General features: G+C 48.4%; 1 protein-coding gene across 1 annotated transcript; it reads right to left on the bottom strand.

The window, feature by feature from the left end:
* Positions 1-60: 60 nt before the first annotated feature.
* dctn2 (dynactin 2 (p50)) lies at positions 61-27,427 on the bottom strand. The gene is made up of 13 exons (XM_071366431.1): positions 27,166-27,427; positions 26,425-26,493; positions 21,608-21,704; positions 11,874-11,935; positions 11,259-11,357; positions 9,250-9,410; positions 6,512-6,659; positions 6,214-6,318; positions 5,918-5,995; positions 5,557-5,628; positions 4,094-4,196; positions 3,727-3,818; positions 61-171 (listed from the first exon to the last, which is right to left on the bottom strand). Exons 1-13 carry the CDS (start codon positions 27,199-27,201, stop codon positions 85-87), a joined length of 1,209 nt encoding a protein of 402 aa, XP_071222532.1. The 5' UTR covers positions 27,202-27,427; the 3' UTR covers positions 61-84.
* Positions 27,428-27,947: the final 520 nt, after the last annotated feature.

Genomic DNA, 27,947 nt, shown 5'->3' with positions numbered 1-27,947 from the left:
TGGAAGAAGAGATAGAGAAGACCCTCCACTCCCTCAACTTGTCCAACTGTCCTGACAGAATTTTTTTTTTTAAAGAAACAAGATTTATTTGTTGAGAGTCTTCATTCTCTGGTCCAGAGCTGCAAAGTTCTCCTCTACAGACAAGAGATTCTCCTTCATGGTTGTCTGAACCTGGGAGAGGGAGAAAATAAGGGGGAGGTAAGTACATTTAAATTGTAACTTCTAAATCCACCCATCACTTTTGGAGTCATTGTTAAGTGTAAAACCTAAGTCATGACTGCCATTGTGCTGAGAATGTCCAATGTTGTCATGTGTAATAAATTCAACAAAATTTTGTTTATACTAATTTCGTTAACTGTAATTGCGTTAGTTATTTTCCAACTTTCCCCTCCATCTTGTGCCAACATCAGTTCTTTTTTTAGTCTTGGTCTTTTTCTAAGAGATTGTCAGTTGGATAGGCTCTCTGCAAGGTTTTGTATGTATCTTACCTATCATAAGAACATCCTTTTCTGACTCAAAGATTGCTCTGATATCCAGAAGAATTCAAATCAATTTCTTGATATAAAAAAACTTTTCAGTTCCATGCATTTGAACATATCTACATTGGTCAGGCAACAATTGCTTTAAATTCTGTCATGGAAATACATATCTTTACTATTACCAAGTCATTTCTGGTTCTCTCTGCTGTTAGTTTTCCATGTGGACCAAATTAAAATCGGTGAATTGTGAAAAGCTATTCAAAGGATTGTTTCATAGGGGTGTGTTTTAAGGGAGTGATATTGTTTCCTGTAGAATACGTTTCATTTTCTTCCATATTGTTAGTGTTCTGAACTATCATGGTGGATAAAGTACCCAATTATCATACTTGAGTAAAAATAAAGATACCTAAATAGAAAATGACTCAAGTATTTTTTTTTTTTTAAGGTATCTGTGACCAACAGATGCAAGTCTGTATTCTCAGTCATGCGAAATCCATAGATTAGGGCCTAATGAATTTATTTCAAATCGACTGATTTCATATGAACTGTAACTCGGTAAAATCAAGGAAATTGTTGCATGTTTCATTTCTATTTTTGTTCAGTATAAGTGAAACATTTATAAAATGTCAAATTTCATATTAAGCAAACCAAAGGGCACAATTTTAGTCGGATTTTACTTACAGGTAGCCAGGGGCACACTCAGACATCATTTACAAAACAAAGCATTTGTGTTTAGTGAGTCTGTCAGATCAGAGGCAGTAGATGCCCAGGGATGTTCTCTTGATAAGTGTGTGAATTGGACCATTTTCCTGTTCTGCTAAGCTTTCAAAATGTAACGAGTACTTTTTTGTGTCAAGAGAAAATGGGAATAAAAAGTACATGCTTTTCTTTAGGAAAATATGCAGAGTAAAAGTAGTCCAAAATATAAATAGTCACGTACAGATACCCCAAAAAACTACTTAAAAGTATTTTTACTAAGGTACTTTAAAAAGTGACATATCAGTCCAGCAGCAGTCCAACCTACTTTACCTGTGAGAGCAGTGTGAGACGTGTCAGTGTGTCTACTACCTGTGAGAACAGTGTGAGACGTGTCCGTGTGTACTACCTGTGAGACGTGTCCGTGTGTACTACCTGTGAGAGCAGTGTGAGACGTGTCAGTGTGTCTACTACCTGTGAGAGCAGTGTGAGACGTGTCAGTGTGTCTACTACCCATGAGAACAGTGTGAAACGTGTCAGTGTGTCTACTACCTGTGAGAGCAGTGTGAGACGTGTCAGTGTGTCTACTACCTGTGAGAGCAGTGTGAGACGTGTCCGTGTGTCTACTACCTGTGAGAGCAGTGTGAGACGTGTCAGTGTGTCTACTACCTGTGAGAGCAGTGTGAGACGTGTCAGTGTGTCTACTACCTGTGAGAGCAGTGTGAGACGTGTCCGTGTGTCTACTACCTGTGAGAGCAGTGTGAGACGTGTCAGTGTGTCTACTACCTGTGAGAGCAGTGTGAGACGTGTCAGTGTGTCTACTACCTGTGAGAGCAGTGTGAGACGTGTCAGTGTGTCTACTACCTGTGAGAGCAGTGTGAGACGTGTCAGTGTGTCTACTACCTGTGAGAGCAGTGTGAGACGTGTCAGTGTGTCTACTACCTGTGAGAACAGTGTGAGACGTGTCAGTGTGTCTACTACCTGTGAGAGCAGTGTGAGACGTGTCAGTGTGTCTACTACCTGTGAGAGCAGTGTGAGACGTGTCCTTGTGTCTACTACCTGTGAGAGCAGTGTGAGACGTGTCAGTGTGTCTACTACCTGTGAGAGCAGTGTGAGACGTGTCCGTGTGTACTACCTGTGAGACGTGTCCGTGTGTACTACCTGTGAGACGTGTCCGTGTGTACTACCTGTGAGAGCAGTGTGAGACGTGTCCGTGTGTCTACTACCTGTGAGACGTGTCCGTGTGTCTACTACCTGTGAGAGCAGTGTCCGTGTGTCTACTACCTGTGAGAGCAGTGTCCGTGTGTCTACTACCTGTGAGAGCAGTGTCCGTGTGTCTACTACCTGTGAGACGTGTCCGTGTGTACTACCTGTGAGACGTGTCCGTGTGTACTACCTGTGAGACGTGTCCGTGTGTACTACCTGTGAGAGCAGTGTGAGACGTGTCCGTGTGTCTACTACCTGTGAGACGTGTCCGTGTGTCTACTACCTGTGAGAGCAGTGTGAGACGTGTCCGTGTGTCTACTACCTGTGAGACGTGTCCGTATGTACTACCTGTGAGACGTGTCCGTGTGTACTACCTGTGAGAGCAGTGTGAGACGTGTCCGTGTGTCTACTACCTGTGAGACGTGTCCGTGTGTACTACCTGTGAGAGCAGTGTGAGACGTGTCCGTGTGTCTACTACCTGTGAGACGTGTCCGTGTGTCTACTACCTGTGAGAGCAGTGTCCGTGTGTCTACTACCTGTGAGACGTGTCCGTGTGTACTACCTGTGAGACGTGTCCGTGTGTACTACCTGTGAGACGTGTCCGTGTGTACTACCTGTGAGACGTGTCCGTGTGTACTACCTGTGAGACGTGTCCGTGTGTACTACCTGTGAGAGCAGTGTCCGTGTGTCTACTACCTGTGAGACGTGTCCGTGTCTACTACCTGTGAGACGTGTCCGTGTGTGTACTACCTGTGAGACGTGTCCGTGTGTACTACCTGTGAGAGCAGTGTGAGACGTGTCAGTGTGTCTACTACCTGTGAGAGCAGTGTGAGACGTGTCAGTGTGTCTACTACCTGTGAGAGCAGTGTGAGACGTGTCCGTGTGTACTACCTGTGAGAGCAGTGTGAGACGTGTCCGTGTGTGTACTACCTGTGAGAGCAGTGTGAGACGTGTCAGTGTGTCTACTACCTGTGAGAGCAGTGTGAGACGTGTCCGTGTGTCTACTACCTGTGAGAGCAGTGTGAGACGTGTCCGTGTGTACTACCTGTGAGACGTGTCCGTGTGTGTACTACCTGTGAGACGTGTCCGTGTGTGTACTACCTGTGAGACGTGTCCGTGTGTGTACTACCTGTGAGACGTGTCCGTGTGTGTACTACCTGTGAGACGTGTCCGTGTGTACTACCTGTGAGACGTGTCCGTGTCTACTACCTGTGAGACGTGTCCGTGTGTACTACCTGTGAGACGTGTCCGTGTCTACTACCTGTGAGACGTGTCCGTGTGTGTACTACCTGTGAGACGTGTCCGTGTGTGTACTACCTGTGAGACGTGTCCGTGTGTGTACTACCTGTGAGAGCAGTGTCCCGTTGTCCTTCAGAGAGTTGTTGATCATCTGCTGGGTGGTGTCCAGGTGGGTCAGCAGCTGACCAAACTGCATGGCTACATACACACAGAGAGAGACAGAGTCAGACCACCCACATGGCTACAGAGAGAGAGAGAAAAATCAGACAACCAACATTTTCAAAGCATATCAGAGTTGTGGACATTACTTGTTCCTTTTAAATTTGTTTTTATATCTGCCACACCTGCAGTTAAATGTGCGTATTTTTCTTTCTTTCTAATTTTAACGTATGTTTCTGAGCCAGGTCTGAAAGCCAGGTGATTGACAGGTTACTATGTTTCTGAGCCAGGTCTGGTGATTGACAGGTGATTACCTTGTTCATGCAACTCCTTGACAGCCATGAGCCTCTGCACCACCTGGGGCAGAGAGGTTGCCATGGCATCCCACTTCTGCACCACGTCGTACAGCTGAGACACCTGAGACAGACAGACAACACGGAACACGTTGTGGCTGAAAATAACACACACCCAATAATGATAAAGTTGGGGGTAAACAGACGGCAGAATTCGAGGAATGAGATGCTGAAAAATGCAGTCTGAGTAATTCTGAAGGTTGGTGGAGGATTGTCCAGGTTACATCTACAGGAGACGACTAGTGGTGGTGGTAGATTGTCCAGGTTACATCTACAGGAGACGACTAGTGGTGGTGGTAGATTGTCCAGGTTACATCTACAGGAGACGACTAGTGGTGGTGGTAGATTGTCCAGGTTACATCTACAGGAGACGACTAGTGGTGGTGGTAGATTGTCCAGGTTACATCTACAGGAGACGACTAGTGTTGGTGGTAGATTGTCCAGGTTACATCTACAGGAGATGACTAGTGTTGGTGGTGGTAGATTGTCCAGGTTACATCTACAGGAGATGACTAGTGTTGGTGGTGGTAGATTGTCCAGGTTACATCTACAGGAGATGACTAGTGTTGGTGGTAGATTGTCCAGGTTACATCTACAGGAGATGACTAGTGTTGGTGGTAGATTGTCCAGGTTACATCTACAGGAGACGACTAGTGTTGGTGGTAGATTGTCCAGGTTACATCTACAGGAGACGACTCGTGTTGGTGGTGGTAGATTGTCCAGGTTACATCTACAGGAGACGACTAGTGTTGGTGGTGGTAGATTGTCCAGGTTACATCTACAGGAGACGACTAGTGTTGGTGGTAGATTGTCCAGGTTACATCTACAGGAGACGACTAGTGTTGGTGGTAGATTGTCCAGGTTACATCTACAGGAGATGACTAGTGTTGGTGGTGGTAGATTGTCCAGGTTACATCTACAGGAGATGACTAGTGTTGGTGGTAGATTGTCCAGGTTACATCTACAGGAGACGACTAGTGTTGGTGGTAGATTGTCCAGGTTAACTCTACAGGAGACGACTAGTGTTGGTGGTAGATTGTCCAGGTTACATCTACAGGAGACGACTAGTGGTGGTGGTAGATTGTCCAGGTTACATCTACAGGAGACGACTAGTGTTGGTGGTAGATTGTCCAGGTTACATCTACAGGAGACGACTAGTGGTGGTGGTAGATTGTCCAGGTTACATCTACAGATGACTAGTGTTGGTAGATTGTCCAGGTTACATCTACAGGAGATGACTAGTGTTGGTGGTAGATTGTCCAGGTTACATCTACAGGAGACGACTAGTGTTGGGCCAAGTGGTTCTCCTGGTCGTTAGGGAAACCTCCTGGCCATAGGGATAACCTAATTACTGTGTGAAATAAGATGTCATATAAAAACTCTTACATTTACTTCTAAACCTCAACATAAAAAGCTGGACTAACCTTATTCTGTGTGCCAGCATCTTCAATGGTTGCCTTGTGCTTGGCAATCTCATTCATCTTCCCAAGGACGCTCTACACCGAGAAAAACACAAACGTCACACGATAACCGTGTTCACTTTTTGCAGTATAACAAGCACAAAAATACCAGCCCATCTGTCCTTGGGTGTTCAATTCAATACAATTAAAGGCACTTCACTGGCATGGGAAACACATGTTAACATTGCCAAAGCAAGTGAAGTAGATAATATAGAAAAGTGAAATAGACAAGTGTTCTCTGCAGAGTAGTGGAACATTGATTGCTTCTAGACTTTTGCATTCCCTCCCCCTGATCCGTTATGATTCTGCTGATCCTCAATCTTACCTGCAGCCTGGCTTCCACCTGGTCCAGAGTGGCTGAGTCCAGAGCACTGACCCTCGCCTGCAGCAGCTCCATAGTGTCCTGGAGGACAGAGAGAGAGAGAGCGCTCAGTCACAGGGCTAACAGTGATTGATGATCAGGGCAGGGTTACTGTACTTTCTGACATTGTGGATCATGCAAAAAAAACAAAAATGTTTTATGAACAAATTGGATTGATTGAGTCCAGTTGGCACAAAAAAAAAAAAAAAGTATCCCGTTTTTTTTTACCTACTGAACTGGACCAATGAGAAGAGACTCACCATGAGACTGCCTCCCTGCACCCCAGCACTCAGAGGTCCCGGTTTGTCTGATCCAGAACCCACAGCAGTCTCCAGCTCTGCAAGGCGCTTCTCCAACTCTGCCATCTAACACAGAGACAAACGATGGAGCGGTTTAGGCGTGAATGAATGAAAACTGGGTAAACAAGTGACACAGAATTGACCAAGGACTGACTCAAATTTGTATGTGCAAATTCAGACACACGTTGTTGCCGACCACACACACAAACTGTGCTGTTGGAGACCCCTAACCACAGTCCCATTGCCCTGGGCTCCATACCTTGGCAGCGTCTGTGAACTTCTCCTGCTCTGGCCGGCTGTGTAGCTCATACAACACCACACCATCAGGACCTTTAGCTGCTGGGGCCTTCCCCTCCCCTGTACTGCCCCTACTGGTCCTCACTGCCTCCAGCTGGGTTAACAGACGTCTGCAGGAGACAGAGAGAGAAAGGGAGGAAGGAGAGAGGGTAAAGAATAATGGAACATAAGAGACAAGACGGGGCTTTTACCAAGAGACAAGACGGGGCTTTTACCAAGAGACAAGACGGGGCTTTTACCAAGAGACAAGACGGGGCTTTTACCAAGAGACAAGACGGGGCTTTTACCAAGAGACAAGACGGGGCTTTTACCAAGAGACAAGACGGGGCTTTTACCAAGAGACAAGACGGGGCTTTTACCAAGAGACAAGACGGGGCTTTTACCAAGAGACAGACGGGGCTTTTAACAAGAGACAGACGGGGCTTTTAACAAGAGACAGACGGGGGTTTTAACAAGAGACAGACGGGGGTTTTAACAAGAGACAGACGGGGGTTTTAACAAGAGACAGACGGGGGTTTTAACAAGAGACCGACGGGGGTTTTAACAAGAGACAGACGGGGGTTTTAACAAGAGACAGACAGGGGTTTTAACAAGAGACAGACGGGGGTTTTAACAAGAGACAGACGGGGGTTTTAACAAGAGACAGACGGGGGTTTTAACAAGAGACAAGACGGGTGTTTTAACAAGAGACAAGACGGGGGTTTTAACAAGAGACAAGACGGGGGTTTTAACAAGAGACAGACGGCGGTTTTAACAAGAGACAAGACGGGGGTTTTAATAAGAGACAGACAGGGGTTTTAAGAGAGAGGCGACTGCTAAGACTAATATCGTCTACCTTTCTGAGTCAGCCAGGTTCATGTCAAAATCAAATCTGTTTGAGAGAATTTAGCAGTATGTCCAACCGTCCTCAAAACAGCATTGCGTCGTGTGGGCGAGCGGTTTACTGGATGTCAACGTTGTGAACAGAATGCCCCATGATGCCGTGGGGTTATGAGATACCGTGACTAGATCCTGAGGCCCACTGTCTTGCCATTCATCTGCCTCCACCCACCATGTCACAAGGATCTGGACACAACTCCTGGAAGCTGGAAACGTCCCAGTTCTTCCATGGCCTGCATACTCTCCAGACATGTCACCCACTAAGCATGTTTGGGATGCTCTGGATCGACGGGTACGACAGCATGTTCCAGTTCCCGCCAATATCCAGCAACTTCGCACAACCATTGAAGAGGAGTGGGACAACATTCCACAATCAACAGCCTGATCAACTCTATGTGAAGGAGATGTGTCACGCTGCATGAGGTATATGGTGGTCACACCAGATACTGACTGGTTTTCTGATCCTACCTTTTCTTTAAGGTACATGTGACCAACAGATGTATATCTGTATTCCCAGTCATGTGAAATCCATAGATTAGGGCCTAATGAATTTATTTCAATTGACTGATTTCCTTATATGAACTGTAACTCAGTAAAATCTTTGAAATTGTTGCATGTTGCGTTTATATTTTAGTTCAGTACATTTAGCAGTCTTATGGCTTGGGGGGGGGGTCGAAGATGTTTAGGGTCCTGTTGCATCGGTACGCTTGCCATGTGGTAGCAGAGAGAACAGTCTATGACTAGGGTGGCTGGAGTCTTTGACAACTTTTAGGGCCTTCCTCTGACACCGCCTGGTATAGAGGTCCTGGATGATAGGAAGGTTGGACCCAGTGATATACTGGGCCGTATGCACTACCCTCTGTAGCGCCTTGCGGTTGGATGCCGAGCAGTTGCCATACCAGGCGGTGATGCAGCCAGTCAAGATGCTCTCGATGGTGCAGCTGTAGAACTTTTTGAGGACCCATGGCCAAATCTTTTCATTCTCCTGAGGGGGAAGAGGCATTGTCGTGCCCTCTTCACAACTGTGTTGGTGTGTGTGGACCATGATAGATCCTTAGTGATGTGGACTCCAAAGAACTTGAAGCTCTTGACCCGCTCCACTACAGCCCCGTTGATGTGAATTGGGGCGTGCTCGGCCCTCCATTTCCTGTAGACCACAATCAGCGCCTTTGTCTTGTTCACGTTAAGGGAGAGGTTGTTGTTCTGGCGCCACACCGACAGGTCACTGACCTCCTCCCTGTAGACGGTCTCATCGTCGTTGGTGATCAGGCCTACCACCGTCGTTTTGTTCGCAAACTTAATGATGGTGGTGGGGCCTCTGTGTTGAGGATCAGCGTGGCGGATGTGTTGCTACCTACCCTCACCACCTGGGGGTGCCTCATCAGGAAGTCAAGGATCCAGTTGCAGAGGGAAGTGTTTAGTCCCAGGGTCCTTAGCGTAGTGATGAGCTTTGAGGGCACTTAAGGTGTTGAACATTGAGCTGTAGTCAATGAACAGTGTTCTCACGTAGGTGTTCCTCTTGTTGTCCAGGTGGGAAAGGGCAATGTGGAGTGCAATAGAGATTGAGTCACTTGCGGATGTGTTGGGGCGGTATGTGAATTGGAGTGGGTCCAGGGTGTTTGGGAGGATGGTGTTGATGTGAGCCATCACCAGCCTTTCAATGTTTTTCATGGCTACAGATGTGAGTGCTACGGAGCGATACTCATTTAGACAGGTTACCTTGGTGTTCTTGAGCACAGGGACTGTGTGTGTGTGTGTGTGTGTGTGTGTGTCCCTTTCTCTCACCTCAACCCTTTCACCCACCCTCTCTCCCTCTCTTACTTGGCCAGAGCTCCATCTGGATCAGCTAGGTTAATATGTGCCTGTGGTCCCAGCAGTGAGTCCAGGTGGGCAGAGACCAGCTGCTGTTTGAGCTGGGCAGCCTGCTGAGCTAGGACTACAGGGGTCAGACGCTCCTCTGAACTGCTGTCCCTTGTGGTCGCCTGAGGGGAGAGGAGCATAGACAGATGTGATCAGCCCACTACCAGGGAAATGACAACCACTGGTTTGGAGGTGGGTAGAGGTCAATGGGGTATAAAGATGGGTGGTTTGGGGGGTGGGTAGAGGTCAATGGGGTATAAAGATGGGTGGTTTGGGGGGTGGGTAGAGGTCAATGGGGTATAAAGATGGGTGGTTTGGGGGGTGGGTAGAGGTCAATAGGGTATAAAGATGGGTGGTTTGGGGGGGTGGGTAGAGGTCAATGGGGTATAAAGATGGGTGGTTTGGGGGGGTGGGTAGAGGTCAATGGGGTATAAAGATGGGTGGTTTGGGGGTGGGTAGAGGTCAATGGGGTATAAAGATGGGTGGTTTGGGGGTGGGTAGAGGTCGATGGGGTATAAAGATGGGTGGTTTGGGGGTGGGTAGAGGTCAATGGGGTATAAAGATGGGTGGTTTGGGGGTGGGTAGAGGTCGATGGGGTATAAAGATGGGTGGTTTGGGGGTGGGTAGAGGTCAATGGGGTATAAAGATGGGCCCCAGGAATCCGAGATTAATCAGGAAGATTCAGGGGGGGGAAAACATTCTGAAGGCAGCTTCAACTTAGACGCCATATATACACAGGTCCGTAAGGACTAGGGGGCTAACGTTAGGGCGTAAGGGCTAGGGGGCTAACGTTAGGGCGTAAGGACTAGGGGGCTAACGTTAGGGCGTAAGGGCTAGGGGGCTAACGTTAGGGCGTAAGGGCTAGGGGCCTAACGTTAGGGCGTAAGGACTAGGGGGCTAACGTTAGGGCGTAAGGGCTAGGGGGCTAACGTTAGGGCGTAAGGGCTAGGGGCCTAACGTTAGGGCGTAAGGGCTAGGGGGCTAACGTTAGGGCGTAAGGGCTAGGGGCCTAACGTTAGGGCGTAAGGGCTAGGGGCCTAACGTTAGGGCGTAAGGGCTAGGGGCCTAACGTTAGGGCGTAAGGGCTAGGGGGCTAACGTTAGGGCGTAAGGGCTAGGGGGCTAACGTTAGGGCGTAAGGGCTAGGGGGCTAACGTTAGGGCGTAAGGGCTAGGGGGCTAACGTTAGGGCGTAAGGGCTAGGGGGCTAACGTTAGGGCGTAAGGGCTAGGGGGCTAACGTTAGGGCGTAAGGGCTAGGGGCCTAACGTTAGGGTGTAAGGGCTAGGGGCCTAACGTTAGGGTGTAAGGGCTAGGGGCCTAACGTTAGGGTGTAAGGGCTAGGGGCCTAACGTTAGGGTGTAAGGGCTAGGGGGCTAACGTTAGGGTGTAAGGGCTAGGGGGCTAACGTTAGGGTGTAAGGGCTAGGGGCCTAACGTTAGGGTGTAAGGGCTAGGGGCCTAACGTTAGGGTGTAAGGGCTAGGGGGCTAACGTTAGGGTGTAAGGGCTAGGGGCCTAACGTTAGGGTGTAAGGGCTAGGGGGCTAACGTTAGGGTGTAAGGGCTAGGGGCCTAACGTTAGGGTGTAAGGGCTAGGGGGCTAACGTTAGGGTGTAAGGGCTAGGGGCCTAACGTTAGGGTGTAAGGGCTAGGGGGCTAACGTTAGGGTGTAAGGGCTAGGGGCCTAACGTTAGGGCTTTGGGAGTATTTGTCTGACATGGGTGGTCCTGGGTGTAGGGGTTATACCTGGGTGGTCTAGGGTGTAGGGGTTATACCTGGGTGGTTTAGGGGTTATACCTGGGTGGTTTAGGGGTTATGCCTGGGTGGTTTAGGGGTTATGCCTGGGTGGTTTAGGGGTTATACCTGGGTGGTTTAGGGGTTATACCTGGGTGGTTTAGGGGTTATACCTGGGTGGTTTAGGGGTTATACCTGGGTGGTGTAGGGGTTATACCTGGGTGGTTTAGGGGTTTTACCTGGATGGTCTCCACCTCCTGACTGAGCTCCTGGATCTCATTAACCAGCCGCTGGTACTTCTGCTGGGGGGTTTCCTTCACCCCACAGCCCTCCGCCAACTAGACAGGCATGGAGAGAGAGGAGGAAAACAGAGTTAACATTCAGACAATACACTGAAGCGTCAGAACAGACAGCCGAATCATTATCCACAAGATTCAAATAGACAGCCGAATCATTATCCACAAGATTCAAATAGACAGCCGAATCATTATCCACATGATTCAAATAGACAGCTGAATCATTATCCACAAGATTCAAATAGACAGCTGAATCATTATCCACAAGATTCAAATAGACAGCTGAATCATTATCCACAAGATTCAAATAGACAGCTGAATCATTATCCACATGATTCAAATAGACAGCTGAATCATTATCCACATGATTCAAATAGACAGCTGAATCATTATCCACATGATTCAAATAGACAGCTGAATCATTATCCACAAGATTCAAATGGACAAGTAAAAGGTCTTGTGATGGATTTCACAGAGATGGGTTATGTGTCGCAACAGAATCAAATGGTACTATTTATAGAACAATAATCAATATGAAATATTGCAGCATCTACTCACAATCTCATATTCTCCCGACTCATAGCCCACTCTTTTGTTCTTACTGATACGATCTGAGAAGTCTGGGAGAGAAAACACAGATTCATTAGAGGAAAGACAAGAATATTAAATGATGGTTTTTGTAATAGGGATGAAACGGTTACCGGTTTCACGATAAACCACGGTAAAATTCCCGACGGTTATTATTACCGTTTCAAATGTTAATTATCATTAAAACCGTGTTTGATTACCGCGGTTTGAAAAACGGGAAATTACCATCCAGCATCAACCAAAGTTAGCGACAGTCTGACGCAGGCGGAGCATGCAACGTGGGTTTTGTTTTGTCTGAAAACATGGCGGGAGGGAGTGACAGCGCTCGGGAGATTTTTCAGCCTTTTAAGAGGACCAAATCTGAAGTGTGGTCGTATTTTGGGTTTTACAAGAGTGCTGAGGGAAACTTAAAATCGAAGATGGTCACCTTGTCTGCAGAACATGCAACATATTCTATTTTTAAATCGCAGCGAAAGGGGGCAACAATTCAAAATCTCTTGAGTCATCTTCGTGACTACCACCCACTACTTTATAGTGAATGCAAGGTAAGTTAACTTTTAGCTCAATGCATGATGCGCAGACTTCGGAATGGTGGAAAATGTCATGGTTTGTCTGTCTAACTTGATAATAGCTTGTCAATAATGTAAACTGAAGCTTTCAGTGTTACCTACTCCTATAAAAACACACGTTGTTCTGCTGCTGTATGTGTCTTCAGACTCTATTCACCCATTGCTAGGCTGGACAATAGCACCATTCAACATTCACCTAAGGCTGAAAAACAGCAAAAGAACATTGGCTAAGCTGGAACACGAGCGCGAGCCCATAGCAAATGAATGGAATGGAACGTTTGCAGAGCCTGTTTGGACTGGAGTGATGCTTAGAATTCCATTTAGCCTAAAAAGGCACAAACAAATGTATCCCTTTTTATTTTACCAATACAATCTGTTCGTCAGACGAAACTGGGAAAAAAAACTACTTGTGTACAAAGTAACATCTGCACATCGATGGTGTCAACTGTATTTATGTCTGCGTAATGACAAAGTAGGGGGAAAAAATGAAAACAAACTATTTCTGGTCTAGTGATCGATGACAAACGAGCTCGCTGCCCAGACTCACAGAATTACAAAGAGGAGATTCTCCTGATTAAAATGGTGCCTGACTTGAATATACACATTGTGAGATATTTGGCAAAATAGACAGGGATGCCTCTCCATAGGAAAACAAATGGGGGGAGCTCAGCGTTCCAAGAACAAAAAATATTTTGAGGCTAGCATTTAATGACAACCGAGCTCGCTGCCCAGACTCACAGAATTAAAAAGAGGAGATTCTCACAATTAAAATGGTATCTGAATTGGGGAAAAAAATCTAAATATACACATTGCAAAATATTTGGCGAAATAGACAGACTTGCCTATATTTTCCCCTATATAGGAAACAATGGGACGAACTCAGAGTTCCATGAGTAATATTGTTGTTGTTGTTTACATTTAAACAAAGTGAGCCGGTCTCGTTGCCTAGCGAAACAGGCATTGTGACATAGAACAATAAGCTGGGAAGATAACGTTCAGAAGGCGAGTTAGTGCCACGGTGCTCAGTAGAACTAACAGGAGCTGGCAGGGTGAAAAATACCCTAAAATAAGACCTGTTTTTTCATGATTACTTCAAAACTACGGCAAGCAGCTGGGAAATATGGTCCTATTATGAAACTGGGCTCCACGGCGGATGCAATGAACATTTTTTTTTTTTTATCAGAAAAAAGCGTTGTTAAAAATTGTGTGTCCCCAGCCTACCATTGCACACGATAACACGTTATGTAGTTTAGTCACCCAACCAACATATTTTGTTCATTTAAAATCCGTCAGTCGACTTGGTTGTAAAAGTGTTCCAACAGGAGAAACACTATAGACTCATATACAAGACTCCTTCCTGTATGTCAATTGTTGGGTTCATTGTAATTACTATCACTGTCTTCATAAGACTCATTTGTATTTATGTAAATTGTGCATAGGGTCATTGCATACACTCAAATGCAACACAGAAGATAGTGTGTGTGATAATAATAATACATTTGCTATTCCCTTGTTTACAGAATGGCGTGCAGCAGGCAAACCCAGTGATGCTACTGGTCCCTCCTCATCTACAGTTGTGACACAGACACTCCAGCAAGCATTTAAAAAAGGCAGGCTGCTTATGTACCCACATCAACACATGCTCAAGACCTCACTGCAGGCCTTTCATATTACATTGCAAAGGACATGATGCCATTTCATATTGTTGAGAGGCCTGGCTTTCTGAGGTCGATGAAGGTTGCCGTGCCTACCTACAAAGTGACATCACAAACATTATTTTCCAAGACTGAAAGCCCAAACCTGTACAACCAGGTTAAAGCTGATGTTGGAAAAAGTTTGGCTCAAGGCACATGGTTTGCTGCAACTACTGACCTCTGGACCAGTGAAAGCAGGAGGTGGTCAACCCTACATCAGGTTCACTATCCATCACCTCACCCCAGACTGGCCCCTGGACCCCTGGGGTGGTCAACCCTACATCAGCTTCACTATCCATCACCTCACCCCAGACTGGCCCCTGGACCCCTGGGGTGGTCAACCCTACATCAGCTTCACTATCCATTACCTCACCCCAGACTGGCCCCTGGACCCCTGGGGTGGTCAACCCTACATCAGGTTCACTATCCATTACCTCACCCCAGACTGGCCCCTGGACCCCTGGGGTGGTCAACCCTACATCAGCTTCACTATCCATTACCTCACCCCAGACTGGCCCCTGGACCCCTGGGGTGGTCAACCCTACATCAGGTTCACTATCCATTACCTCACCCCAGACTGGCCCCTGGACCCCTGGGGTGGTCAACCCTACATCAGCTTCACTATCCATTACCTCACCCCAGACTGGCCCCTGGACCCCTGGGGTGGTCAACCCTACATCAGCTTCACTATCCATTACCTCACCCCAGACTGGCCCCTGGACCCCTGGGGTGGTCAACCCTACATCAGCTTCACTATCCATTACCTCACCCCAGACTGGCCCCTGGACCCCTGGGGTGGTCAACCCTACATCAGCTTCACTATCCATTACCTCACCCCAGACTGGCCCCTGGACCCCTGGGGTGGTCAACCCTACATCAGCTTCACTATCCATTACCTCACCCCAGACTGGCCCCTGGACCCCTGGGGTGGTCAACCCTACATCAGCTTCACTATCCATTACCTCACCCCAGACTGGCCCCTGGACCCCTGGGGTGGTCAACCCTACATCAGCTTCACTATCCATTACCTCACCCCAGACTGGCCCCTGGACCCCTGGGGTGGTCAACCCTACATCAGCTTCACTATCCATTACCTCACCCCAGACTGGCCCCTGGACCCCTGGGGTGGTCAACCCTACATCAGCTTCACTATCCATCACCTCACCCCAGACTGGCCCCTGGACCCCTGGGGTGGTCAACCCTACATCAGCTTCACTATCCATCACCTCACCCCAGACTGGCCCCTGGACCCCTGGGGTGGTCAACCCTACATCAGCTTCACTATCCATCACCTCACCCTAGACTGGCCCCTGGACCCCTGGGGTGGTCAACCCTACATCAGCTTCACTATCCATTACCTCACCCCAGACTGGCCCCTGGACCCCTGGGGTGGTCAACCCTACATCAGCTTCACTATCCATTACCTCACCCCAGACTGGCTACTGGACCCCTGGGGTGGTCAACCCTACATCAGCTTCACTATCCATTACCTCACCCCAGACTGGCCCCTGGACCCCTGGGGTGGTCAACCCTACATCAGCTTCACTATCCATTACCTCACCCCAGACTGGCCCCTGGACCCCTGGGGTGGTCAACCCTACATCAGCTTCACTATCCATTACCTCACCCCAGACTGGCTACTGGACCCCTGGGGTGGTCAACCCTACATCAGCTTCACTATCCATTACCTCACCCCAGACTGGCCCCTGGACCCCTGGGGTGGTCAACCCTACATCAGCTTCACTATCCATTACCTCACCCCAGACTGGCCCCTGGACCCCTGGGGTGGTCAACCCTACATCAGGTTCACTATCCATTACCTCACCCCAGACTGGCCCCTGGACCCCTGGGGTGGTCAACCCTACATCAGCTTCACTATCCATTACCTCACCCCAGACTGGCCCCTGGACCCCTGGGGTGGTCAACCCTACATCAGGTTCACTATCCATTACCTCACCCCAGACTGGCCCCTGGACCCCTGGGGTGGTCAACCCTACATCAGCTTCACTATCCATTACCTCACCCCAGACTGGCCCCTGGACCCCTGGGGTGGTCAACCCTACATCAGGTTCACTATCCATTACCTCACCCCAGACTGGCCCCTGGACCCCTGGGGTGGTCAACCCTACATCAGCTTCACTATCCATTACCTCACCCCAGACTGGCCCCTGGACCCCTGGGGTGGTCAACCCTACATCAGCTTCACTATCCATTACCTCACCCCAGACTGGCCCCTGGACCCCCGGGGTGGTCAACCCTACATCAGCTTCACTATCCATCACCTCACCCCAGACTGGCCCCTGGACCCCTGGGGTGGTCAACCCTACATCAGCTTCACTATCCATCACCTCACCCCAGACTGGCCCCTGGACCCCTGGGGTGGTCAACCCTACATCAGCTTCACTATCCATCACCTCACCCCAGACTGGCCCCTGGACCCCTGGGGTGGTCAACCCTACATCAGCTTCACTATCCATTACCTCACCCCAGACTGGCCCCTGGACCCCTGGGGTGGTCAACCCTATATCAGCTTCACTATCCATTACCTCACCCCAGACTGGCCCCTGGACCCCTGGGGTGGTCAACCCTACATCAGCTTCACTATCCATTACCTCACCCCAGACTGGCCCCTGGACCCCTGGGGTGGTCAACCCTACATCAGCTTCACTATCCATTACCTCACCCCAGACTGGCAACTGGAATCAAACTGCCTGGAAACACAGTTCCTCCCAGAAGATCACTCGGCTCACAACAGAGAGGTTTTTGAGAATATGCTGGAAGAGTGGGGGATCAACAAGAAAGACCTGGTCTGTGTAACCACAGACAACGCAACAAACATGATCAAGGCTTTAGAAAAGTTCCCAGATCTGTGGCTTGGGTGCTTTGACCATCATTTGAACCTGTCCATCTCAAAGGCTCTGAAAATTTCAGAGAGTTGACACAGCAGTCAAGGCCTGCCGTCATCTGGTCCAAGGCTTCTCACGGAGCTGGAAGAGAAGGAGAGAACTGGAGAGAAAAAGCGAGCTGCCCTCAACATGCCACAGAAGGCTCTGATCCATGATGTGGTGACCCGATGTGGATCTACACACAAGATGCTTGAGCGTTTCCTCAGCCAACAGCAGCCAGTCTGTGCGACTCTGGCTGGAGAAAGAGGAACATGGCATCTGATGCCCCAAGGATGCCAACATAAGTGTCATGGAACCTCTGAGCTCCTTGAACCTCTGAGCTCCTTGAACCTGTGAGCAAGTTTACAGATACACTTGCCTCAGACACTGTCAGCCATCAAGCCGGTCCTGGACTACATCACCTGTGATGTTCTGGTGGAAAAGGATACGGAGCCAATCCCTGACCAAGGAGATGAAAAGGGTAATGAGAGAAGACCTTAACAACAGATACACAGAGAGTCATCCACATGGCTTGTTTCATTGACCCCCCGCTTCAAAATAAGCTTTTTAGATGAGCCTGAGGCTGCAAAAGTTGACACTGACAGCTGTGTCCAGGAGGCCTTGACGCTGACAGCTGTGTCCAGGAGGCCTTGAAGCTGACAGCTGTGTCCAGGAGGCCTTGAAGCTGACAGCTGTGTCCGGGAGGCCTTGAAGCTGACAGCTGTGTCCGGGAGGCCTTGAAGCTGGCAGCTGTGTCCGGGAGGCCTTGAAGCTGGCAGCTGTGTCCGGGAGGCCCTGACGCTGACAGCTGTGTCCGGGAGGCCTTGAAGCTGACAGCTGTGTCCGGGAGGCCTTGAAGCTGACAGCTGTGTCCGGGAGGCCTTGAAGCTGACAGCTGTGTCCGGGAGGCCTTGAAGCTGACAGCTGTGTCCGGGAGGCCTTGAAGCTGACAGCTGTGTCCGGGAGGCCTTGAAGCTGACAGCTGTGTCCGGGAGGCCTTGAAGCTGACAGCTGTGTCCGGGAGGCCTTGAAGCTGACAGCTGTGTCCGGGAGGCCCTGAAGCCGACAGCTGTGTCCGGGAGGCCTTGAAGCCGACAGCTGTGTCCGGGAGGCCTTGACGCCGACAGCTGTGTCCGGGAGGCCTTGACGCCGACAGCTGTGTCCGGGAGGCCTTGACGCCGACAGCTGTGTCCGGGAGGCCTTGACGCCGACAGCTGTGTCCGGGAGGCCTTGACGCCGACAGCTGTGTCCGGGAGGCCTTGAAGCCGGCAGCTGTGTCCGGGAGGCCCTGAAGCCGACAGCTGTGTCCGGGAGGCCCTGAAGCCGACAGCTGTGTCCGGGAGGCCCTGAAGCCGACAGCTGTGTCCGGGAGGCCCTGAAGCCGACAGCTGTGTCCGGGAGGCCCTGAAGCCGACAGCTGTGTCCGGGAGGCCCTGAAGCCGACAGCTGTGTCCGGGAGGCCCTGAAGCCGACAGCTGTGTCCGGGAGGCCCTGAAGCCGACAGCTGTGTCCGGGAGGCCCTGAAGCCGACAGCTGTGTCCGGGAGGCCTTGAAGCCGACAGCTGTGTCCGGGAGGCCTTGAAGCCGACAGCTGTGTCCGGGAGGCCTGGAAGCCGACAGCTGTGTCCGGGAGGCCTTGAAGCCGACAGCTGTGTCCGGGAGGCCTTGAAGCCGACAGCTGTGTCCGGGAGGCCTTGAAGCCGACAGCTGTGTCCAGGAGGCCTTGAAGCCGACAGCTGTGTCCAGGAGGCCTTGAAGCTGACAGCTGTATCCAGGAGGCCTTGAAGCCGACAGCTGTGTCCAGGAGGCCTTGAAGCTGACAGCTGTGTCCAGGAGGCCTTGAAGCTGACAGCTGTGTCCAGGAGGCCTTGAAGCTGACAGCTGTGTCCAGGAGGCCTTGAAGCTGGCAGCTGTGTCCAGGAGGCCTTGAAGCTGGCAGCTGTGTCCAGGAGGCCTTGAAGCTGGCAGCTGTGTCCAGGAGGCCCTGAAGCTGACAGCTGTATCCAGGAGGCCTTGAAGCTGCCAGCTGTATCCAGGAGGCCTTGAAGCTGACAGCTGTATCCAGGAGGCCTTGAAGCTGACAGCTGTATCCAGGAGGCCTTGAAGCTGACAGCTGTATCCAGGAGGCCTTGAAGCTGACAGCTGTATCCAGGAGGCCTTGAAGCTGGCAGCTGTGTCCAGGAGGCCCTGAAGCTGACAGCTGTGTCCAGGAGGCCCTGAAGCTGACAGCTGTGTCCAGGAGGCCTTGACGCTGACAGCTGTGTCCAGGAGGCCTTGACGCTGACAGCTGTGTCCAGGAGGCCTTGAAGCTGACAGCTGTGTCCAGGAGGCCTTGAAGCTGCCAGCTGTGTCCAGGAGGCCTTGAAGCTGCCAGCTGTGTCCAGGAGGCCTTGAAGCTGACAGCTGTATCCAGGAGGCCTTGAAGCTGACAGCTGTGTCCAGGAGGCCTTGAAGCTGGCAGCTGTGTCCAGGAGGCCCTGAAGCTGACAGCTGTGTCCAGGAGGCCTTGACGCTGACAGCTGTGTCCAGGAGGCCTTGACGCTGACAGCTGTGTCCAGGAGGCCTTGAAGCTGACAGCTGTGTCCAGGAGGCCTTGAAGCTGCCAGCTGTGTCCAGGAGGCCTTGAAGCTGCCAGCTGTGTCCAGGAGGCCTTGAAGCTGACAGCTGTATCCAGGAGGCCTTGAAGCTGACAGCTGTATCCAGGAGGCCTTGAAGCTGACAGCTGCACAAGTCAGGGAAGAACCACGATGCACCAACACCCCCACAGCGGCATCGGAGGGGAAAGGCCTGGCTGGGTTGCTGAGAAACATTACCTCAACAAGGCAGCAGAGAGGTGAAGAGGGTCAGATTCCAACCACTCCAGAAGACAGAGTGAAAGAAGAGATCAAGGTCTACCTGTCTCTGCCAACCATTCCAGCAGACGAGGATCCACTGGTGTGGTGGAGGTGAGGCATCAGAGCTGCCACACCTTCCCAGGGTTGTCAGGAAGCTTTTGTGCATCCCAGCAACCAACGTGCCATCAGAGAGAGTGTTCAGTGCACATGGTCTCCCCTCGCAGATCACTACTTAAACCGGACAAAGTAAATATGCTGACATTTTTACATTTCAATCTCAAGTGAACAAAGATGCCAACATACAGGATGTTAGACCAGCAGCACCTGGTTTCTTTATGAAGGAGAGAACGGACATACGGGATGTTAGACCAGCAGCACCTTGTTTCTTTATGAAGGAGAGAACGGACATACAGGATGTTAGACCAGCAGCACCTGGTTTCTTTATGAAGGAGAGAACGGACATACAGGATGTTAGACCAGCAGCACCTGGTTTCTTTATGAAGGAGAGAACGGACATACAGGATGTTAGACCAGCAGCACCTGGTTTCTTTATGAAGGAGAGAACGGACATACAGGATGTTAGACCAGCAGCACCTGGTTTCTTTATGAAGGAGAGAACGGACATACAGGATGTTAGACCAGCAGCACCTGGTTTCTTTATGAAGGAGAGAACGGACATACAGGATGTTAGACCAGCAGCACCTGGTTTCTTTATGAAGGAGAGAACGGACATACAGGATGATAGACCAGCAGCACCTGGTTTCTTTATGAAGGAGAGAACGGACATACAGGATGTTAGGCCAGCAGCACCTGGTTTCTTTATGAAGGAGAGAACATACATACAATCAGTGCTGTTAATTTGATTTGTTGACATATTTTGTGTTATTTTAACGTCAACAACTACACATTGGATGTGTTTACATATGGTTGTATTGTTCTTACATGCACATTGCTTTACTTGTGATGGTTTTATATGCACAATTGATTTGCTTACTTAAGGTTGTGTTCATTTAAACCTGCACAAGGGAAACTTTTACCTCTCATGTCCACATGGTGCCACCTTTAATGTTAAATGTTATTATTTTAATGTTAAATGTTATTATTTTAATGTTAAATGTTATTATTTTAATGTTAAATGTTATTATTTTAATGTTTCGGGCACACAGAAAAGTGCATAGTGCTGCTAATTGTATTTGTTGCTTGTTGGTTTTCAATATAAAACTTGGTGAAATGATTTCAGTGTGTCAGTACTTCTTGAACATGTCCAGCACATTTTAACAATACCGCGACAATACTGATCACCGTGATCATTTTGGTCACTATAATCGTGATATGAAATGTTCATAACCGTTTCATCTCTAGTTTGTAACCAATTCAGGAAACGGCTCATGTCTAGGGCTACATGACGTGACGACATGACCAGGGGAAAGTCCCAGAGTTCCTCCTGGTGAGGTCACATGGTCATCTGCTAATGTAAAAAAGGCTTTATAAATACATTTAATTTGAGTCAAGGATGAACTCCTGTGCTTTCTCAACTCCGTGCATCCTCTCTTCCCCACCTCATGCACTGGATAAGGTCTGAGCAGAGAGACCTTGGACCTTCTCCTCCAATATGGTTTAGAAGGAAGAGATACAGCCCAGCCCCTACTTGCTGAGATACAGCCCAGCCCCTACTCGCTGAGATACAGCCCAGCCCCGACAGCTGTTTGAAGGTATACTAACCGAGGCCTTTAGTGTTGACCCTCTTGTCCTTGAACTTGTCGTAGGCTGCGTTGGGGTTGACCACGATCCTCTCCACACTGTCACTGCACAGCTCTTCCTGTTAGAGACATCCAGAATAAATGAGACACCACAGGAGACTTGGGTCAAAACTAGGACAAATGGATTGGAAATGAAAGAGCTGAACGTTTACGTAGGCCAAAATGGTTCCAAAGGAGATCAGATTTGATGATTGATGGGGATTTGTGCCAATCTTCTCTCTCCATGGGTTATCTGTCACACTGGCTGATTCAATACAACCTGGGAACCTAGTCCCTTATATATATATATATATATCAGAGGAATACCTGTATGGCTCAGTGTACAAACTCTCTCACACAGTTGTTAAAATTGGTCAATTAGATACAATCCAATGAGTGAGACATCAACTTCATCTACAGTGTGAGAGAGGGCCCATGTGAGACGCCAACCAACACCAACTCACTAACACCAGAACACACAGATTGAAATGGATCTGTAATCAGGAAGTGAGGGGGGGGGGGGGGGGGTCTATTCCAAGAGGGAAAACACAGACAGTTGATTTAATATTCGATCAAGAAAGAAAAAAAAAAGAAAAAAATCAGAATCTTGAGCACCCAATGGTTCCGCAGAATCCACAATGAATTCTCTTGAAATGAGCTCTTTAGTGACCAATGAAACAGAAAACACCACTGACTGTGTAAAGGGGGTGTATTGTGACAACACAATGTGAATGAAAAGTCAGCATTGCCTAGTTACCAGAAGACCTGGGAGTTAGGGACCAATCACTGCTCTACATGAGAAAGTTACCTCCCTCTTGCACAGCTGACTGATGGAAGATGCTATAGAGAGATATATATTATATAAATTAGAGTTTCAGAGTTTCTCCGGTCCTGTGACTTCTACATCATCTCTATGAGCTAGTTAGTTAGCTGTTTCAGTCAATTATACATCCATGGCTTTCTCCATCTGCTCATTTGAGGAAACAGATTCCCTTAAAATCAGTGATTGTGAGAAGAGCATCATTCTGACTAGCCTCAGGGAACTGTGCACTAGGGTGAGGGATGATGGCATCAATGTGTCTAAGCTCCTAAATGATTTATTCACATTAAATCAAAATGGGATCAAATCAATAACCACTGACACAGACAGTACAGACAGACAGTCAAGACAGACAGTCAAGACATGTTAGGAGTAGGAAGGGAGTCAGTCTGTTAGTCAGTGAAGCTCTTACCAGCTCCTTGGGTTCCCAAGGGGAGTTAGAGAAAGAGCACAGGGAGACAAAGAGGGGAGGGAGAAAGAGAAACAGATTAATGTGGTTATCACATGCCATGCACAGCAGCAGCCTGCCAGGGGAGATGAACGAGTCCTGTGTTCTGAGGCAGACTGCTGCTGAAACTGGAGACATTCACTATGAGACTGACTCTCTGATCTTTACGACGGCTCTGTTCTTTCCCTCTCGGACCCATCGTCTTTAGGCAATTTTTTCACAGCGAGGAAATATAGCTAATTTTCAGTGCAGCCCTCCGGACCTCATTGAAAATCGAATTCGGACCCCGAGGCAAAATGAGTTTGACACCCCTGGTCTATGGTGATGCATCAACAGCAACTGTTGACATCACATAGCAATATTATACACACAGGTGGGTAGGCCTAAAATATGCCTTTTATATCCAGTGTGTGACTGTGAATATATTGTAAATATCCGATATCCTTTGTATGATAGGCCCTGAGCTCTTAACTCTAGCCTCTCGTCTAATTATCTGGTATTGTTAGCATTATGTAGCGTGTGGAACGAGGGGATTGGCAGAGGAAAACCCATTTCTGAGTGAGATGGTAGGAAAGAAGACAGCTGAGAACTGATTTGATGAGACATACAAGGTGCTAAATAAAATATTGTGAATGTCAAGGTGTGTTGCAGTATTGATCCCAGTGTTTGTACTGCTAGCAAAGTAGAGTTAGTAAAGATTGTTAGTTAGTAAGCTTCTGTTAACATGTACACCAGTAGCTAGAGTAGAGTTAGTAAAGATAGCTAGTTAGTTAGTAAGCTTCTGTTAACATGTACACCAGTAGCTAGAGTAGAGTTAGTAAAGATAGCTAGTTAGTTAGTAAGCTTCTGTTAACATGTATACCAGTAGCTAGAGTAGAGTTAGTAAAGATAGCTAGTTAGTGGGCTGCTGTTAGTTACAGAGAGAGAGAGACAGAGAGAGAGAAAGAAAGAGAGAGAGACAGAAAGAGAGAGAGAGACAGACACACAGAGAAACAGAGAAAAAGAGAGACAGAGAAAAAGAGAGCGCGAGACAGAGAAAGACAGACAGACACACACACACAGCGAGACACACACACACACGCAGCGAGACAGACAGACAGACACACACACACACGCAGAGACAGACAGACAGACACACACACACGCAGAGACAGACAGACACACACACACACGCAGAGACAGACACACACACACGCAGAGACAGACACACACACACACACACGCAGAGACAGACACACACACACGCAGAGACAGACACACACACACGCAGAGACAGACACACACACGCAGAGACAGACACACACACGCAGAGACAGACACACACACGCAGAGACAGACACACACACACACACACGCAGAGACAGACACACACACACACGCAGAGACAGACACACACACACACACGCAGAGACAGACACACACACACACACGCAGAGACAGACACACACACACACACGCAGAGACAGACACACACACACACACGCAGAGACAGACAGACACACACGCAGAGACAGACAGACACACACGCCGAGACAGACAGACACACACGCCGAGACAGACAGACACACACGCCGAGACAGACAGACACACACGCCGAGACAGACAGACACACACGCCGAGACAGACAGACACACACGCCGAGACAGACAGACACACACGCCGAGACAGACAGACACACACGCCGAGACAGACAGACACACACGCCGAGACAGACAGACACACACGCCGAGACAGACAGACACACACGCCGAGACAGACAGACACACACGCCGAGACAGACAGACACACACGCAGAGACAGACAGACACACACAGAGACAGACAGACATACATACACACAGAGACAGACAGACATACATACACACAGAGACAGACAGACAGACACACACAGAGACAGACACAGAGAGAGAGACAGAGAAACACACACACACACACACACACACACACACACACAGAGAAAGACAGAGAGCGAGAGACAGACAGACAGCGAGAGACAGACACACACACACAGAGAGAGACAGACAGACACACACACAGACAGAGAGAGACAGAGAGACACACACACACAGAGAGACAGAGAGACACACAGAGAGACAGACACACACACAGAGAGACACACACACACACAGAGACACACAGAGAGACACACACACAGAGACACAGAGACAGAGAGACACACACACACACACACACACAGAGACAGAGAGACACACACACAGAGACAGACAGACAGACAGACAGACAGACACACAGACAGACACACAGACAGACACACACAGACAGACAGACACAGAGAAAGACAGAGAGCGAGACAGAGAGACACACAGAGCGAGAGAGAGACACACACACACACAGAGAGACAGACAGCATGACAGAGACAGACACACACACACACACACACACACAGAAACACACACACAGAGAGACATAGACAGAGACACACAGAGAGACAGACACAATGTAGATTCAATATCCTTTGAGTTGTGCTACAAGTGTATGTGGGAGGATTATTAGACCAACTAAAATGTCTTGTCAGGTGATAGTGCTGCTACATTTGCAACAGGTGAAACAAGGGATCCAACACTTCATCACATCACAGAGCAGCAATGGGGCACATCATCATCACTACATCATGTAGGCAGATAGTCATGTCAACACAATTTGAAGAGAGGGGAAACGGGACAGGAAGGATTTTACAACCCATGCAGATAACTCCACTATATGTACTGAGAGAAAAATAACCTCTTACTTGTACACACTAGCGTCCCAGGAGGGAGGGGGGGGGGAGAGGGAGGGAGGGGTGGGGTGGGGTGGGGAGAGGAGGGGAGGGGAGGGAGGGGTGGGGAGAGGAGAGGAGAGGAGAGGAGAGGAGAGGAGGGAGGGAAAACGAGACCGACAGAGGGAAGGAGGGAGGGAAAACGTTATTAGGATTGGTGGTGTCACTGGTAGGTATCTACTTCACAGTTGATCCATGATACACAGCACGATGATCCAGAGATGCAAATCAATCAATCCTTGATCTGCATCTATGGATCAAGCCCTTCATCAGAACTCAGTTCAGTTCCATCACACACAAGAGCCATTGGACGAAGGTGTCTTCCGTACAGGAGTTTTGTTAAGGAGCCCCGACACCTGGTCTGAACATTAACATCTCACTTAAAACAGTGCACACTAAGTTTATATTTTGCATTTATGAAATTATTTTGATGTGATATGAAAGTAAAGGGCTTTATGTTTCCAAAACTGTATCGCAATTGAGAATTGATGCTGGTTTAGATGGAGTATTTGGCTGTTTTAGCTGCCAGAGCCAGTCAACATCTGAAAATAACAAGGTCCTTTTAAGGAATAATGGTAGGCTCCTTAAGAGTACATCTTGGGCTACTCTGGATCACACAGTGGTTTTCAGAGAGGATGTGACGCTCAGCCACAGACTGGTGTTTTGGGATCAAGAGGCAGCAGCAAACTTTTTTTTTTTGTTTCCCCCCCCAAACACTCCCTCCCTTCTCTCCTCCACCCCTCCATGTTTCACTCACCGACTCAAACTGGGCCTGATCATCTTCTGGCAGGTCACTGGTCTCATACACATCTGGCTCGTTGGACGCCTGTGGAAGACAACGACTCGTATTCTATAACAGCAAAATTACATGGACATAGCTGGCTACTTGCTAGTGCAGAATTAAACGACAGATACACTTAGCCTTCTCAGAGGATTATACTTTTTGTCAAGTCACTCAGTCTTACACACATTAAGAACAAAAAAACACGTTTCCGTATTAGTTGTGGTTATCAATTGTATAATACCCAATGAGTGGAACCACCCAACCACTCTCAGGAAATGTTATCAAGATAACTAGTTAACGTTAGCTGGCCAACGCCCATTCAATCACAAGGCTAGGCTAGCTAATTAGCTGTCGGGAAGAATAGCTATAGTTATAATCACAGATAGTTACAACAATGAGCAGTTAAACAAATCCTGTTTGGTTATATGCTTGATGAAAACTGCTTGAAATATGTTTGTTAAACGCAGACCATTTCAATGCACTAGGCTAGCGAGGTAGTTAACGTGTCGATACTGTAACTAACTAGCGTTAGCTTAACATAGATACGGTTAGTTTATCTGGCTAGATATCAGGCCAGCAATGCTAGCTAGCCTGGCTCCTGTGGTTTTGCTAGGGAGCATGTTACAAATATCTTATCGAGACAGATAGCTAGCTATAACGAGACACTGGCTAGCAAGCTAGCTAAGTTAACTAGCAAGCTAACAGGACACTTACGATTCCAGGCAAATTGGCGTATTTGGGATCAGCCATTGTTGAGGTTGCAAGGACGAGGCCGGTGGATGAGTAGACAAAACCTTAGACGTGACAAATATACCTGAAATAACGATGGACCTTGTGGACAAGTTATTAGTCCGTTTTAAACGCTAGCTAAATGAACAACCAAAGGAATCCTTTCACCCGTAGCCAAACAACTCGCTAACATAAACCGCTTTTTGTGTTATCAACTGTATTCTGACAGCTCGATTGTTCAGTAGCGGGCGAGTATAACAATCTCGCGAGATTTGCGTGGACGAGCGGCGCTGTAGTTTCATAACCTGGTCGACTTTGGAGATGTCACCTAAACTTGATTAAACTTGCAATGGTGCTTTTGTGAAATTGTACAAACATTGTAAAAACCTTAGCGGTTGTTGCCGCTAAGCATGTGAACGAACAGCATGACAATTGTCAGAGTAGGATGCCTTGTCTGTCTATTTATAGACATAGGGAATATAGCCATAGCCTAAAAGCCTTTGTTTGGATGAATCATTTTATAAAGGGAAAACATTGAAACAAAACGTATATTTCCCTAGTTTATTACTATAGTCTCGACTGTGTGAGTGGCCTAATACATGTCCTGTAAATAACCTATCATAGACGTCTCTGTCAATCACTGTAATACCACGTATGTTCGATTTTTAACGAATGTGGGCCTACGATTGACTGGTCAAACCATATTCGCATGATGAGGCTATTATACAAATTATTAAACACCAATTGTCCATAGGCAACCGCTCCAT

This window comes from Salvelinus alpinus, chromosome 2, assembly GCF_045679555.1.
Source record: "Salvelinus alpinus chromosome 2, SLU_Salpinus.1, whole genome shotgun sequence".
Taxonomy (NCBI): domain Eukaryota; kingdom Metazoa; phylum Chordata; class Actinopteri; order Salmoniformes; family Salmonidae; genus Salvelinus; species Salvelinus alpinus.
The sequence above is the reverse complement of the archived record's forward strand: the minus strand, read 5'-3'. Positions and strand labels throughout refer to the sequence as shown.